Here is a 15,966-nt window from a genome sequence, read left to right on the forward strand (position 1 = left end):
AAAAAAAAAAAAAAAAAAACAATGGCTAGTATTACAATCACTCTTACAATTCCCAAGGTATAGGGGAAGTCAACCATGGGCAGTTAGATGTTCCTTTTTCCATTTTCCATTTAAAGATTTTTGTAGAGGCCAGGAACGGTGTAATCCGTAATCATGCCTGTAATCCCAACACTTTCGGAAGCCGAGGAGGGCAGATCACAAGGTTAGAAGTTTGAGACCAGCCTGGCCAACATGGTGAAACCCCATCTTTGCTAAAAATACAAAAATTAGGCTGGGCCTGATGGCTCATGCCTGTAATCCCAGCACTTTGGGAGGCCGAGGCAGGTGGATCATGAGGTCAGGAGTTTGAGACCAGCCTGGTCAACATGTTAAAACCCTTGTCTCTACTAAAAATACAAAAATTACCTGGGCGTCGTGGTGCACGCCTATAATCCTAGCTACTACTCAGAAGGCTGAGGCAGGAGAATTGCTTGAACCCAGGAGGCGGAGGTTGCGTTGAGCTGAAATGACACCACTGCATTCCAGCCTGACTACGTCTCAGAAGAAAAAAAAATACAAAAATTAGCCAGGCATGGTGGTATGTGCCTGTAATCCCAGCTATTCAGGAGGCTGAGGCATGAGAATCACTTGAACCCGGGAGGCAGAGGTTGCAGAGAGCCAGGATCCTGCCATTGCACTCCAGCCTGGGCGACAGAGAGAGACTCCGTCTCAAAAAAAAAAAAGATCTTTGTAGAAAACCAAATCTGGACTTGGGAATGCCAGGTGTTTAACTTGACATTAAGGTTAGGTGAGAAGGCCAGGCATGGTGGCTCATGCCTGTAATCATAGCACTTTGGGAGGCCGAGGCAGGCGGATCACTTGAGGTCAGGAGTTTGTGACCAGCCTGGCCAACATGGTGAAACCACATCTCTATTAAAAACACAAAAATTAGCCAGGCATGGTGGCACACACCTGTAATCGCAGCTATTCTGGAGGCTGAAGAAGGAGAATCGTTTGAACGCAGGAGGCAGAGGTTGCAGTGAGCTGAGATAATACCACTACACTTCAGCCTGGGTGACAGAGCGAGACTCCATCTCAAAAAAAAAAGAAGGTTAAGTAAGGAAGCGGTGACCTGTACCTCTAGGTTTCTGACTTACGCTTTTCTGCTTGTTTTCCAGAGGAGTGATGGAAAAGTCTTTTCTGGAGTATTATGACTTCTATGAGGTGGCCTGCAAAGATCGCCTGCACCTTCAAGGCCAAACTATGCAGGTAATGCACACAGCTCCTGCCGGTAATTCCAGAAGCCCTGCAGCTGGCCGTGTAAAATCCCACCATAAACGAGGCATGCACAGGTCTCATAGAATGTCACAGCTAAAAGCAACCTGTATCATTTGAGGGACTAGAGCCAGAGAGGAGACTGATTTGCAAAAAGTCATTGGGAACTCTTTCCCTTTCTCTTCTTGGTCAGTAGGTTTTTATTTTGTTTTGTTTTATTTACTTTTTAAGAGGCAGGGTACCATCATGTTGGTTAGGCTGGTCTCGAACTCCTGACCTCAGATGATCCACCTCCCTCTGCCTCCCGAAGTGCTGGGATTACAGGTGTGAGCCACCATGCCCAGCCTGTTTTTTTTTTTTTTCTTTTTTTTTTTTTGAGACAGGGTCTCACTCTGTCACTCAGGCTGGTGTGTAGTAGCTCAGTCACAGTTCACTCAGTCACAGCCCCAAATTCCCAGGCTCAGGCAGCCCTCCCACCTTAGCCTCCCAAGCTAGGACTTGCAGGTATATACCACCGCAGCTAGTATTTTTGTTTGTTTGTTTTTGAGATGGAGTCTCACTCTGTGTCATCCAGGCTGGAGTGCAGTGGCAGAATCATTGCAACCTCTGCCACCCAGGTTCAAGCAGTTCTCCTGCCTTAGCCTTCTGAGTATCTGGGATTACAGGCGTGTGCCACCATGCCCGGTTATTTTATGTATTTTTAGTAGAGATGGGGGTTTCACCATGTTGGTCAGGCTGGTCTCAAACTCCTGACCTCATGATTTGCCTGCCTCAGCCTCCCAAAGTGCTGGAATTAAAGGTGTCAGTCACCACGCCCAGCCCTTTTGTTTGTTTTTTTTAGACAGAGTCTTGCTGTCTTGGCCAGACTGGAGAGCAGTGGTGCAATCTCAGCTCACTGCAACTTCAGCCTGCCAAGTGGTTGGAATTACAGGCACACACCCAACTAATTTTTTGTATTTTTATTACAGACAGGGTTTTACCATGTTGGCCAGGCTGGTCTCAAACTCCTCACCTCAAGTGATCCACTCGCCTCAGCTTCCCAAAGTGCTGAGATTACAGGCATGAGCCACTGTGCCTGGCCTTGTTTTGTGTTGTTGTAGAGATAGGGTCCCATTCATTGCCCAGGCAACTCCTGGGATCAGGTGATCTTCCTCCGTTGGCCTCCAAACTGGGAGGCTGAGATTACAGGCGTGAGCCACTGCACCCAGCCAATAGTGTATTCAAGCTGAAATGTGTTCAGTCCTTCCAGAATCTTAGGGATTATAAGAATCCTCTTGGATCGAGACCATCCTGGTCAACATGGTAAAACCCCGTCTCTACTAAAAATACAAAAAAAATTAGCTGGGCGTGGTGGCGCATGCCTATAATCCCAGCTACTCAGGAGGCTGAGGCAGGAGAATTGCCTGAACCTGGGAGGCGGAGGTTGCGGTGAGCTGAGATCGCGCCATTGCACTCCAGCNAAAAAAAAAAAAAAAAAAAAAAAAAAAAAAAAAAAAAAAAAAAAAAAAAAAAAAAAAAAAAAGAATCCTCTTGGATTCTTAGGGATTATAAAAATCCTATTGGAATTCTGTTCCTGACCCTGAGGGGTGCTCACAGAAACTGTAGCTTAGAGAAACAACGTATGTGCAGTGTCACATGTTGAATGATTACTATTCAAAGATGATAACCATTGTTCATTTGTTCATTTTTTGTCTCTATTGGGAAAAGTATGCTTTTGCTTCCAATAACAATGCAGAATTTAGGTTTAAGGAAAGGTTCTCATTGACCCAAATTGTAGCTAGACAGCCAGGTGCGGTGGCTCATGCCTATAATCCCAGCACTTCAGGAGGCAGAGGTGGGTAGATCACTTGAGGCCAGGAGTTCAAGACCACCCTGGCCAACATGGCAAAACCCTGTCTCTACTAAAAATACAAAAATTAGCCAGGCATGGTGGCTCATGCCTGTAATCCCAGCTATTTAGGAAGCTGAGGCATGAGAAACACTTGAACCTAGAAGGCAGAGGTTGCAGTAAACTGAAATTGAACTATACATTCCAACCTGGGCAACAGAGCAAGATTCGATCTCAAAAAAATAAATAAATAAAAAATTTAGATAGACTAATGTAAACCACCTTGTTGGTAAGAGGATGAGAATTCTGGAGAATCCGTTCTTGTGTGTTTGGATCATCTTACTAGTGGTCTTGCTTAGAAATTAGTGACTTGAGCCGGGCACGGTGGCTTACGCCTGTAATCCCAGCACTTTGGGAGGCAGAGGCAGTTGGATCATGAGGTCAGGAGATCGACACCATTCTGGCCAACGTGATGAAACCCCGTCTCTACTAAAAATATAAGAAAATTAGCTGGGTGTGGTGGCATGTGCCTATAATCCCAGCTTCTTGGGAGGCGGAGGCAGGAGAATTGCTTGAATCAGGGATTCAGAGGTTGCAGTGAGCCGAGATGGCGCCACTGCACTCCAGCCGGCAACAGAGTGAGACTCCATCTCAAAAAAAAACAAAAAGCTGGAAGGCGGGAGAAATGGGTTACTTGTGGGGGCCACATGCAGTGGCTCATGCCTGTAATCCCAGCACTTGGAGAGGCCAAGGCAGGAAGATCACTTGAGGTCAGGTGTTCAAGACTAGCCTGGCCAACATGGTAAAATCCTGCCTCTACTAAAAATACAAAAGTTAGCCGGCCGTGGTGGCACATGCCTGTAATCCCAGCTACATGGGAAGCTGAGGCAGGAGAATCGCTTGAACCCTGGAGAGGCAGAGGTTGCAGTGAGCCAAGGTCACGTCGCTGCACACCATCCTGGGCAACAGAGCCAGATTCCACCTGAAGAAAAGAAATGGGTGACTTGGATAATTGACTACGTTTTTTAAGGCTCTCTCCAGCTCTCGTACTATGTCTATTCACCCATCCAGCACCAACAGCAGTGGGAGGAGATGACTTATTTCCTCCAGTGCTACTTAGAAATGGTAGTTTCCCCTTCCTTCCTTCAAGGACTTTCTACCTACCTGTCTAATTTAAGCACAAAGGGCAAGGCTGGCTCAGGGCTAAGTTGTGTCCTAAACCCTTTCTGAGAGTATGTAGATAACATATATCCTACTTTGTTCCCCATCAGGAATTCTCTTGGTATCCAACAGCATTAGCAATATCAGTCTGAAAAGGAAAAACAAGTGGTGATGAGGAATGGGAAGGAAGGCAGCATCTGGGCAGGAGGAGAATGAGAGGCAATGGAACCATGGATGAAAGAAAGATTTGTAGAATTGACAGCTCTGTAGTAAGTGTGGAGCTGTCTTGAGGGAGTGTAACTCTCGTGAATGAGAAGTGCAGGCTGTAGTCCCAGTGACTGTGACTAGCACCCACTGGCATCCCACATAGGATGAGGGTAATGTGTGGGCAGAAGTGTGGAAGGAGTTTCTGTGAGAGAAGCAAACAGAATGTGAGAGGGAAAGTTGTGTACCTTTTGGGGACTGTCACACTACTTTGTGGCCTAAGTCCCTGTGTAGTATTTTAAACTCGTTTTTTAATACCATCCACTCAACTAGTTGTTTTTGAGCCTTTGGGGACAATTAAAACTTTCTATAAAATGTTTAGGGATCTTTGATCTAGAACGACAAGGACTAAGATCAAGGCTTGGTGGCCCTGGAGCAATGCCCAGAAACCTGAACAGGAATGTAGTGACGAGTCCCTGGGGAGGAGTACAGGTGCTTATCTGAATGTCAGAACTCGAGTTCCAGACCTGCCTGTGACCTTGGAAAAGCACATTGCCGTTTTTGAGTACAAAGAATGAAGGACAACTTTTACCTTCTGTGGTTTTTATGAGGTTAATGAAAAATACAGGCATGCTTAATAATTACAATTCTGATCTTGAATTTCTCTTCTCTATCTCACCCTTACTGTCCTTCTTCCGGATATTGGCTTGCTTTTGAGAAATACAAATAACATTTTCACTCTAGCTCAAGCTAGACCTATTTGGGGTGGTAAGGGTGTCATTTATTTTATTTTGTATGTTTGTTTTGAGATGGAGTTTTGCTCTTGTTGCCCAGGCTGGAGTGCAATGGTGCGATCTTGGCTCACTGCAACTTCCACCTCCGGGATTCAAGCGATTCTCTTGCCTCAGCCTTCCAAGTAGCTGAGATTACAGACATGTGCCCCCATGCCCAGCTATTTTTTTGTATTTTTAGTAGAGACGAGGTTTCTCCATGTTGGCTAGGCTGGTCTTGAACTTCCGAACTCAGGTGATCTAGCCACCTCAGCCTCCCAAAGTGCTGGGATTACAGGTGTGAGCCACCGCGCCTGGCCCAGGTGTCATATTTTTAAGCAAAGGTTATTTTGCCTGCTGTTCAGGACCGCCTGTGCTGTTGGGCCTTCCTGCTCCTGTGGCTCAGAAGTTGAGCTTGCATTTTACATGGGCTTAAAGCTGCTTTCTCAAGGATCAGCCACCCAGACTTGAATCTTCCATCCCCCTTGTCTCCTTTCCCCCTACAGGACCCTTTTGGAGAGAAGCGGGGCCACTTTGACTACCAGTCCCTCTTGATGCGCCTGGGACTGATTCGTCAGAAAGTGCTAGAAAGGCTCCATAATGAGAACGCAGAAATGGACTCTGATAGCAGCTCATCTGGGACAGAGACAGACCTTCACGGGAGCCTGAGGGTTTAGACCCTGCTCCCCTCTTCCCTTTCCCCCACCCGAGAGTCCCAGCAGAATCCCTTCCCCTAACCCCAGAGATGGAGAGGCACTGTGTATCTCCCTCCAGACTCGAAGTCATCCTGCAAGATGGCAAGAACCAAGCAAGCTCGGACCCCAGGGTGTGGGAGTGGGGGCCTGTTCCCGGGCTGACCTCCTTGGCACTGGAGCATCTGGGGCTATGTTCATCCGTTCATCCCATATCGGGGCCAAGGTACCTTTACAGGAGCACCTAGTGGAAGGGCCTCTGGCAAAAACGAAACAAACAACACACCTCTCCACAGGACCAGCTCCTTAGGGATAGGTGGAAGACGGAAATTGCAATTCCAAGAGGGAGTGTGCCCAAATGATTTATGGGAATACCTGGAAGGGAACTTGGGGTGGGGGACTGTCTGTGACACTTAAGCAGTCTGGGTGGTTGTCTATTTGTCTGTCTTCAGTCTTGAAGCAGGGCTTCCCAATGCCCTTTTCCTCCTTGCCTCCCTTCCCTATTATTTCCCACAGGCCAGCATAATTTTGTTTTTCCTAATTTATAGTCACTGTTCTAGACAGACCAAAGAGAAGGAACAGTGGTGGAGTCTAGGCTGCTGATCAGTAAGCTTTACCTAGCACCTAAGCACCTTTCTCCCCTGCCCCCTTTCCTCACCCTTTCTAGATGTAAGACAAAAGGTAATTGTGACTGGGACTGAACCAAGGTCTTGGTAAAGCCTGCACAGGCACTGTAAGAAGCTGAAAATACTGTTTGTTCCCACAATCACTGATTTGAAAAGTTCCCGGCACAGGCAGCTGCTGTGTATATGGGATTAGAGCCACTACATAGAATAGTCTGTTACAGATTTTCATAAATACTAGTCACAATGAGGGTATTTCTCTTGGGGATGGAGCACAGGGAGAGACTGATGCTAGTCCTTATTGTATTTTGTTGGGCTGTCCTTGTGTATTTCCACCCCAGCCTGTCGTCGTCCTCCTTACTTCAACCCCAGGGATTTGTGGGGAGCAAGGGTAGCCAATGCAGAGGGGATTGGGGCTGGACTCTGGAGGCTCCTCCCCTTCTTTCTCCTCCTTCACCACCCCAACCCCGTTCCCCCAGCTGCTCTTGTCACTGGCTCCGATGGGTGTTTGCCTGGCTGTGTTGCTTCTCTATCTGTATTTAGCTGCAGTGATCCTTTAGCTGGTTGGCTCAGAAAAAATGTGCTTTAGGTGCCCTGTGATCCTGGGCATCAAGGGAATCATCCTTCCCCTTTTTGATATGTTCTTCCCATACTTCCAGATTTATTGCTACGGATCCCAGTGGGGTATTGGCAATTCTTATGATGCAGGGCCTCGGTCAAGGTCCAGCCACGCATAAGGGAGAGGATCCTATGTACGTGCCCTACCCGCTGCTATGAAGTCTCTGCCTTCTGGATCATGGGACTCCTCTTGGAGGATCTGGGTTGGGCAGAAAGGAGAATGTCCTACTTGGGAGAGCAGGAAGAAAAGGAACTGGACAGGGAGTGGTGGGCTTGGGGAACGGAAGTTTACCTTGGATACCCTTGAAGAGGCTGGGTCTCTCACATGAAGATTCAAAAGGGACCCTGCTTCCAATTTCCCTCTTCCATTCCTCGAGTGACTCCAGGGCTTAGAAGAATGCCCTTGGGTCTGTGGGTCCAGTGTTGTCTGTCATCCATTTAAGTGTTCCCACTTTCAAGTGACAATCCTCTCCTTGGCCCTGCCATAGGGCAGAACATGTCTGGCATAGCAGCCTGACTTTTATGCCCTAATCTTGAGTTGAGGAAATATATGCACAGGAGTCAAAGAGATGTCTTTATATCTGACTGTACATAAATGAAGTTTTTTTTTTCTTTTTGGTGCAATAAAATTTGTTTTGGCAGAAGAGGAAGTGCCTGTGGGTGTGGGTGGGTTTGTGTAAAGGAGGAATGGGTCTTGTTAACCACACCTCACCTAGGTCTGGAACTGTTAGGGGGAAGGAAAGTGCTGTGAATTGTCTGAGGCCAAAGACTTGCATAACATGATGGAAGGACAGGGCTGGGTGGGGAGAGCAGGACAAATTTTCTCATTGGAGATGGGGTCCATTTTTTAAGGCTCTGGCAGTCAGTGCCATCTTAAATTTCAGTAGTTTCCAAAGAACTATTCCGGAGCTTGGGAGAGGAAGCGTGTCCTATAAGGACAGGCAGAGGTAGAGCTGGGACCAGACTATATATCCTGCTAAAGGAAGGGTCTCAATATGGAGAAACCACTGGGTTTTCAGAGTTCCAGTACTAAACTAGCACTTAGGATCTTAGCCTTTAGACCATATGGGGTTTAGAAGCCTTAAACTACCCTGGCCTCTTCCCTCATCAACACCTCCACTTGCTATAGGAGATTCTTGCTTTCTGGTACAGAGGCTTTTCCTCTTGGCTGACCATGTGTGTAGAAAGAAATGTCTCTGCACAGTATGTGCTGCCATTCTGTACTGTGCAGTGATACATGAAGGCATGGGCTTGGTTAATAGGCCTAGGCTCCAGCTTTGGCTCAGCTGAAGCCTAGCAAATTACTTCGATTCAATCACCTGTGACGTTGAAGGCTGCCTACTTGGTAAAATTTAAGTGAGCTGTATATAAAATGGCACAGGGTGGGCATTCGATAAATGACTCCCTTTCCCATCACTGAGGTTAGACCTGGTAATCAGTATAGGAAGGTGAGGCGGCTAGTAGGGAATTTAAGAAAATAGAACACGCCTTAACTGTTGTTTGATTCCCCTCAGTTCCATTGTTTTCTTTCCTCCAAATTAGCCACAAATGAACACTGACTTCTATTTCCTTCACACTCACACACACCTGAGTTTGTCATAACCTAGAGCCTCTACAGAGGACGCCGGAAGAGACTGAAAGAGTGAATATTACTTACTGGTCCATTAGGACCAGCTAGTTTGAGATAAGGAATATTTTATTAAAAAGGTTTAAATTAGCAGAGGCTGTAATTTATGTCTCGCAGCTACGACTAAAAAGGCCAAGAAACGCCTGCATTCTAGGGCCAGCTCTTCGATGAACTTGCAGATGACCTACACAAATCATTTTATATGTGCTTGCTGTTCTCTGTTAAACAGATAATCCTTACTGGATGAGCAGGGTTTTTTCCAATAAAGATGCAATATGAAGGCACTTTTCAAAAATAAAAGAATGGGGGAAGTAAGAAAAACTTGGAACTTTTTCTATTTTTTTATAAACAAAACTGCCCAGGTTTATTCGCCAGTAGGCCCTCCTTCCTTCTCCACACCTATTGCTGTGTGTCCTTCCACACAGTCAGGGAAGGGCTTCTCTGGCCTCCTCAGCTGTAATCTCCTGGGAGTAGAGGTCAGTAAAGAGAGCTGGCAGCCAGTAGTGGGCCTCCCCTGGTGCCTGCAAGTCCAGCCACGCCAGCCCTTCCTTCAGCAGGTGTTCCTGGAGGGGAAAAGGAAGAACAGTTTGAGAACAGGGAGGTCCCATAGATGAGGGTACGGTAAGTAAGCAACCTCCAAACCTATTTTGGCTTTAGTGAGGTTTTCAAACTAAATCTACTAAGTGCCTTCAAACATTTACACAACCAAGTAAATGAGCTGTTTGGCCCTGTCCTTTGCCTGAATGTGAAAAATGTTACTAAGTCACCTAACTTGTGCTGCTGAGGAAGAGGGGTAAAGCCTAGCATAGTGGGATATAGTGGAAAAGAACACATGGCTACAGAAATATTTGCTGTATGGCCTTGAGCAAATCGCTGCCTCCATTTTCCCAGAAACAATACAGAGATCACTGTTTAGCTACCTCTCAGTTAACTTATACTGTGTAGCAGACATGATTGATTGACCATACTTATGCAAGAATAGACTCAGTTTCTAGAGCTGGAAATGTGTTCAAATGGGTTGGTTCTGTCCAATATAGGTAGGTAATTACATTATACCCATTTTACAGATGAACGGTTTAGACAGTGGAATTGCTTGGATAAGGAAAAAGGGTAGGGCTGGGCGTGGTGGCTCACATCTGTCATCCCAGCACTTGGGAGGCCTAGGTGGATCACCTGGGGTCAGGAGTTCAAGACCAGCCTGGCCATCATGGTGAAAACGCATCTTAAAAAAAAAAAAAATGGAAAAAGGGTACTGAAGCCGAAGTTCTTACATTCTTATGTTACTCCCTCTTCACATCATTCATTCTTCAGTACCATGAAATTTGTATATATAAAGCTATAGAGTTGCCGGGCGCGGTGGCTCAAGCCTGTAATCCCAGCACTTTGGGAGGCCAAGGCGGGTGGATCACGAGGTCAAGAGATCGAGACCATCCTGGTCAACATGGTGAAACCCCGTCTCTACTAAAAATACAAAAAATTAGCTGGGCATGGTGGCACGTGCCTGTAGTCCCAGCTGCTTGGGAGGCTGAGGCAGGAGAATTGCCTGAACTGGGGAGGCGGAGGTTGCGGTGAGCCGAGATCGCGCCATTGCACTCCAGCCTGGGTAACGAGTGAAACTTCTTTGTCTCCCCAAAAAAAAAAAAAAAAAAAAAAAAAAAAAAGCTATAGAGTATATTGTATGCAATATAATGCTAAGTGGATAATTACATAATTAACATAAGTAGTTAATAATTCCCATCACTGTATTAACAGTGTTACTTCCAGTACAAACTACATTAATCTGACCAGCAACTCCAGGCTCAGCATGTTCAGGAGAGAGAGTGGGTGTCGGTTCCCCAATTAGCAGGGGCAGCCTGCAATTGTGTGCACACCAGAGTTAGGAACCTGCCTTCCTGAGTTCTACCTTCTTCAGAAGGTGCCATCTTCAGAAAAGTGCTGGGCTTCCTTCTAGCATGGCAGCAGTAGCCTTCAAGACAGAAGGCCAGCAAAGCAGGCTGAAGCTCCTGCCTTTGTGAAACCCACATCCTCCTAACTGGGGCCTGCCTTTGTGGAACACACATCCTCCCAACTTGGGCCTGTCTTTTTGGGTGATTCCACGGTCGCATACCAGCACTTGCCGCGCTCGCTCGGTCTCCCATTTAAGACTGGCTTTGATCTCACTGACAGTCACGTAGCCATTTTTCTGAAGAAAGGAGGAATGGGGATTCAATCAGTTAAGAGTGCACCTTCCCTTAGAACCCAGCATCTGCCCAGGAACAATAGACTTATCCAGACAGGAGGAAAAGCTGTCAAGCCTGAGAGAAAACAGACATGTTTAAAGATTCCAGCTAAGACAGAGGTGACTTTCAGCATGACAGAGGTAGGTTGATCTTAAAAGTGGGGTCCTGGCCAGGCATGGTGGCTCATGCCTGTAATCCCAGCACTTTGGGAGGCCGAGGTGGGTGGATCACCTGAGATCAGGAGTTCGAGACCAGCCTGGCCAACATGGTGAAACCCCATCTCTACTAAAAATACAAAGCCTGTAATCACAGCTCCCCAGGAGGCTGAGGCAAGAGAATCGCTGGAACATGGGAGGCGGAGGCTGCAGTGACCCAGAGATGATGCCACTGCACTCCACCCTGGGCAACAGAGCGAGACTCCAACTCAAAAAAAAAAAAAAAAAAAAAGAATTTTAGACTTCTGCAAAGAACTCTAGGGCATGACAAGGGAAGATTCTGAAAAATTAGCTGATAGGAAGAAATGGCGATAGTCATAAACTGCTAATAATCTCCATTATTTGAATATTCAGCCCTTGCCCTGCCTTATTCTACCCATCCCCCAATACAGACAGAAATGCCCCTTCCTTATTTAGTTCTGTTTTATATTAAGAAAACTGGGCAGGGTGCAGTGGCTCATGCTTGTAATCCCAGCACTTTGGGAAGCTGAAGCATGTGTATCACCTGAGGTCAGGTGTTCAAGACCAGCCTGACCAACATGGAAAAGCCCGGTCTCTACTAAAAACACAAAATTAGCTGGGCGAGTGGCGTGCTCCTGTAATCCTAGCTACTCAGGAGGCTAAGGCAGGAGAATCACTTGACCCTGGGAGGCAGAGGTTGCAGTGACCCGAGATCGTGCCATTGCACTCCAGCCTGGGCAACAAGAGTGAAACTCAGTCTCAAAAAAATAAATAAAACTGAGTATGTCTACCCTAAATACCTGATGGGGATTTGGGGGAAGACAGCATATGCTTAAGGCATGCTGACAGATGGGGGCATGTCAAACAAGATTTTTTTAAATCTGTTTTTGAAGAATCCATAAAGTAGTTTCAGAAGACATTCAAGTCTGGCTACCCAAAGAAATGTAGTTTGTTGTCTGCATGTCTGTCTGCCTGACTAGACTGTAAGCTCCTTGAGGGCAGGAATTATACCCATCTTTATATGCCCCACAGCCTGGCCCAGTGCTTTGCACTGTAGCTGCTCAATAAATGTCTGCTGAACAAGCACAGGCCTGAGTAGTTAATCCATTAGATAGCCTCAGCAAAAGACCTGCATTAACAGGGAGCAGGAGCTCAGAACTGCTCCAGACTCACATCCCAGACAGTCCCTTGCACATACACACACACACACGCGCTCAGAAGGTGCACCAGTACCTCTGCCAGCTGCAGCACCACAGTATGATCCATATTGAGCTCAGCTGGAACAGACTGAATGAGGTAAGTGCCGCCCACAGGGATGATGCAGAAGCCAGTCCCAAGTGCCTTTAGTTTCTTGATGGCCCTGATCAGGTCGTCTCTGAGGTGAGGAAGAGTTGCTTAAAGACCCTTGACAAATCAGATCTAATTACACAGTTTCAGCTCTGCCCTGGGCAGGATACTGACAGAAGATTTAAAAGACTGCACAACTATACTGTGGCTCATACCCATAATCCCAACACTTTGGGATGCCCACGTGAGAGGACGGCTTGAGCCCAGGGGTTAGACACCAGCCTAGGCAATACAGCAAGACTTTGTCTTTACTAAAAATAAAAAATAAAAAAATAAACTATCAGGGCATGGTGGCAATCGCCTATAGTCCTTGGGAGGCTGAGGTGGGAGGATCACTTGAGCTCAGGAGTTCCAGGCTGCAGTGAGCTATGACTGTGCACCACTGTATTCCAGCCTGGGTGATAGAGCAAGACCCTGCCTCTAAAATAATGAAAGGCTGCACCACACTCAACTACATCAGTAAAAAGACAGGGTCAAGGAGCAGTAAGTGGTGCTTGGACAATCAAGGGAGATATACAGGAGTCAGGTTCTCCACTCAGCAAACCACTCATTCCAACACCCCGACAGAGGTCAAAGACACACCTGCAGAAGCCCATCAGGAAATGTGAATGAGTGAGCTAAAGAGGCAATGGGGTAGTGTGACCTGTGGCAAACTAGAGAATGCTTATCTTTTTTAAAGGGGGCAACACAGCTGATTATCACCATCTGGAAATTCAGGCCCAATATTGCCAAGTTTTCTGATTCTAACTAAAATCAGAGAAAAAGAAAACCTACAAAACAGTGTGTAGATCACATATCCAGCCCACACAGAGTTTAAAACCTCTGCCAAAGCTCAAAAATATATCACCCAAAAAACAAGGAAAAGGGCACTTTTAGGTAGATTGGAATGCATTCTCCAGCCTCCAAAAATAGCAAACTGAAATGCTTCAAATGCTCACCCTCTTCATGAGAATAATTTGCAATAAGTATGGTTAGTAATCTTTTGTTACCCTTTTTTTTTTTTTTTTTTTTTTTAAAGAGATGATGTCTTGGCTGGGCGAGGTGGCTCACACCTGTAATCCCAGCACTTTGGGAGGCCAAGAGTTCTAGACCAGCCTGGCCAACATGGTGAAACCCCATCTCTACTAAAAATACAAGAACTAGCAGGGCATGGTGGCAGGTACTTGTAATCCCAGCTACTCGGGAGGCTGAGGCAGGAGAATCACATGAACCCAGGAGACGGAGGTTGCAGTGAGCCAAAATCATGCCACTGCACTCCAGCCTGGGCGACAGAGCGAGACTCAGTCTCAAAAAAATTAAAAAAAAGAAGTAGAGATCTTGCTCTATGTCCCAGGCTGGAGTACAGTGGTGCAATCATAGTTCACCGCAGCCTAGAACTATGAGTGCATGCCTCAACACCCAACTAATTTTATTTTTTGTAGAGACGAGATCTCACTACATTGCCCAGGCTGGTCCTGAACTCCTGCCCTCAAGAGATCCACCTCAGCCTCCCAAAGGGCTGGAATTACAGGTGTAAGCTGCTGTGCCCAGCTTCATTATTTTTCTTTGAATATTCTAGTCTTTACGATCTCATAGTAGGCTGACTCCTTGGAAGTTACATCAAAAACAGCTTTTTATCTTTTCTCAAACTGGACTGACATACAGAGGCTGGCGAACTAGATCGATTTATATTCCATCATCTCACCACCACCTCCTTCCCCAACCTTTCTAGTCTAGTCTCCTACGCTAGTCTCCTTGGCCCCAAATCTCAAGACTACATGCGGCTGCAGCCAGGCATGGTGACTCACACCTGTAATCCCAGCACTTTGGAAAGCTGAGGTGGGCAGATCACTTGAGGCCAGGAGTTCAAAACAGCCTGGCCAACATGGTGAAACCCCATCTCTACTAATACAAAAATTAGCTGGGCGTGGTGGCGCATGCCTGTAATCACAGTTACTGCAGAGGCTGAGGCACGAGAATTGCTCAAACCTGAAAGGCAGAGGTTGCAGTGAGCTGAGAGCGGGTCACTGCACTCCACCTTGTGTGACAGCGAGACTCCGTCTCAAAAAAAAATAAAAATAAAAATAAAAATAAAAAAATAAAAAAATAAAAAAAAAACCACTATATATAGCCCCAAGTTTGTTAAAAAATAATACCTAAAAAAATGCTTAGTCGGTTCGGATCCGAGTCACTGCACCAAAAGAAAAGAAGAAGAAGAAAAAAAAGAAAAAATGCTTAGAAGGAACTATATTAAAATATATAGCAGTTGCAATATCTTAGTAGAAAAATAACGGATGGTTTTTGCTTTTTTTTTTATATCTCTATATTTTCTGTTTTCTAAAAATAGCCAGGCATACTAGTCCATGCCTATAATCCCAGATACTTGGGAGGCTGAGATGGGAGGATTACTTGAGCCCAAGAGTTTGAAGCTGCAGTAAGCTACAAGCACGGTAGCAGTAAGCTAGGATCGTGCCACAGTACTCTAGCGCGGTCAACAGTGAGACCTCGCCTTTTAAACATATATATATATTTTTTTGTTTGTTTGTTTGTTTTTTCCCTTTTGAGACAGAGTCTCGCTCTGTCACCAGGCTGGAGTGCAGTGGCGCAATCTCAGCTCACTGCAACCTCCATCTCCCAGGTTCAAGCAATTCTCCTGCCTCAGCCTCCCAGTTAGCTGTGTCTACAGGCATGTGCCACCATGCCCAATTAATTTTTTTTTTTTTATTTTTAGTAGAGATGGGGTTTCACCATGTTGGCCAGGATGGTCTTGATCTCTTGCCCTCGTGATCCACCTGCCTCAGCCTCCCTAAGTGCTGGGATTACAGGCATGAGCCACCAGGCCCAGCCTGTTTTTTTTTTTTCTGTATGATACAGACCATACAGATTTCAAAGCTAGCCTAAACATGAGGAATAGGGAGAAAAGAGTTACATCTGAATTATAAAGACCTCTTTCTATACTCCAAGGGATTGGAAGACAAGACCTACTGACTGACATCCTGGGCGAACTTGCCCCTTCCCTTCAACACCTGTTGATGTAGTTCCTCCAGAGTTATCAGACCTATTGGAGATGGGGAACAGAATCAGACAAAGAGATTACCCACTTTAAATAAGTGGACAGTTACATTCCAGCGGCCTATGACTAGCAAATAACATTGTAGTTCCTAATTTTTTTTAACTCTTTCCTTATGAAATAACTGGCCATAATATGATAAATGGATTCTGAGACCTTGCTAGGCCTGTCGAGAGTGAGAGTTATAGAAATCTAAAAGCAAAAGCAGTATGATCTTTGAAAAACTATAAATGTCCTCTTGACAACAAGGCCGTGTCTATTTATAGTGGATGACTTATAAGTGGTTTTAGGTTTTCTTTCTGTAACTTCAATCCACACCATTTAATGTGCTTATAAGAAAGATGGCATCACCAGATGACCACTTTTTTTTTTTTTTTTTTTTTTTTTTTTTTTTTTTT

At 45.8% G+C, this 15,966-nt stretch overlaps 2 protein-coding genes across 4 annotated transcripts in view; one reads left to right on the plus strand and one right to left on the minus strand.

Annotated features, from left to right (window-relative positions):
• Nucleotides 1-7,794, plus strand: part of UBE2Z (ubiquitin conjugating enzyme E2 Z) — a 21,687-nt gene extending 13,893 nt beyond the window's left edge. Inside the window, exons 6-7 of the mRNA XM_017540060.2 lie at nt 1,158-1,248; nt 5,724-7,794. Coding sequence (XP_017395549.1) covers nt 1,158-1,248; nt 5,724-5,894 — 262 coding nt within the window. The 3' untranslated portion in view covers nt 5,895-7,794. The remainder of the gene's footprint in view (nt 1-1,157; nt 1,249-5,723) is intronic.
• Nucleotides 7,704-15,966, minus strand: part of SNF8 (SNF8 subunit of ESCRT-II) — a 16,222-nt gene continuing 7,959 nt past the window's right edge. For 2 of the 3 annotated variants that reach the window (XM_017540061.2, XM_017540063.2), the window contains 4 exons: nt 15,484-15,556; nt 12,406-12,547; nt 10,885-10,959; nt 7,708-9,340 (listed from right to left, as the gene is read on the minus strand). In XM_017540061.2, the coding sequence (XP_017395550.1) occupies nt 9,203-9,340; nt 10,885-10,959; nt 12,406-12,547; nt 15,484-15,556 (428 nt within the window). In that variant the 3' untranslated portion in view covers nt 7,708-9,202. Of the gene's footprint in view, nt 9,341-10,884; nt 10,960-12,405; nt 12,548-15,483; nt 15,557-15,966 lie in introns of all 3 variants that reach the window. The other variant, XM_017540062.2, reaches the window with a different exon arrangement.

The sequence above is a fragment of the Cebus imitator genome, unplaced genomic scaffold, assembly GCF_001604975.1.
Source record: "Cebus imitator isolate Cc_AM_T3 unplaced genomic scaffold, Cebus_imitator-1.0 Scaffold123, whole genome shotgun sequence".
NCBI classification, from domain to species: domain Eukaryota; kingdom Metazoa; phylum Chordata; class Mammalia; order Primates; family Cebidae; genus Cebus; species Cebus imitator.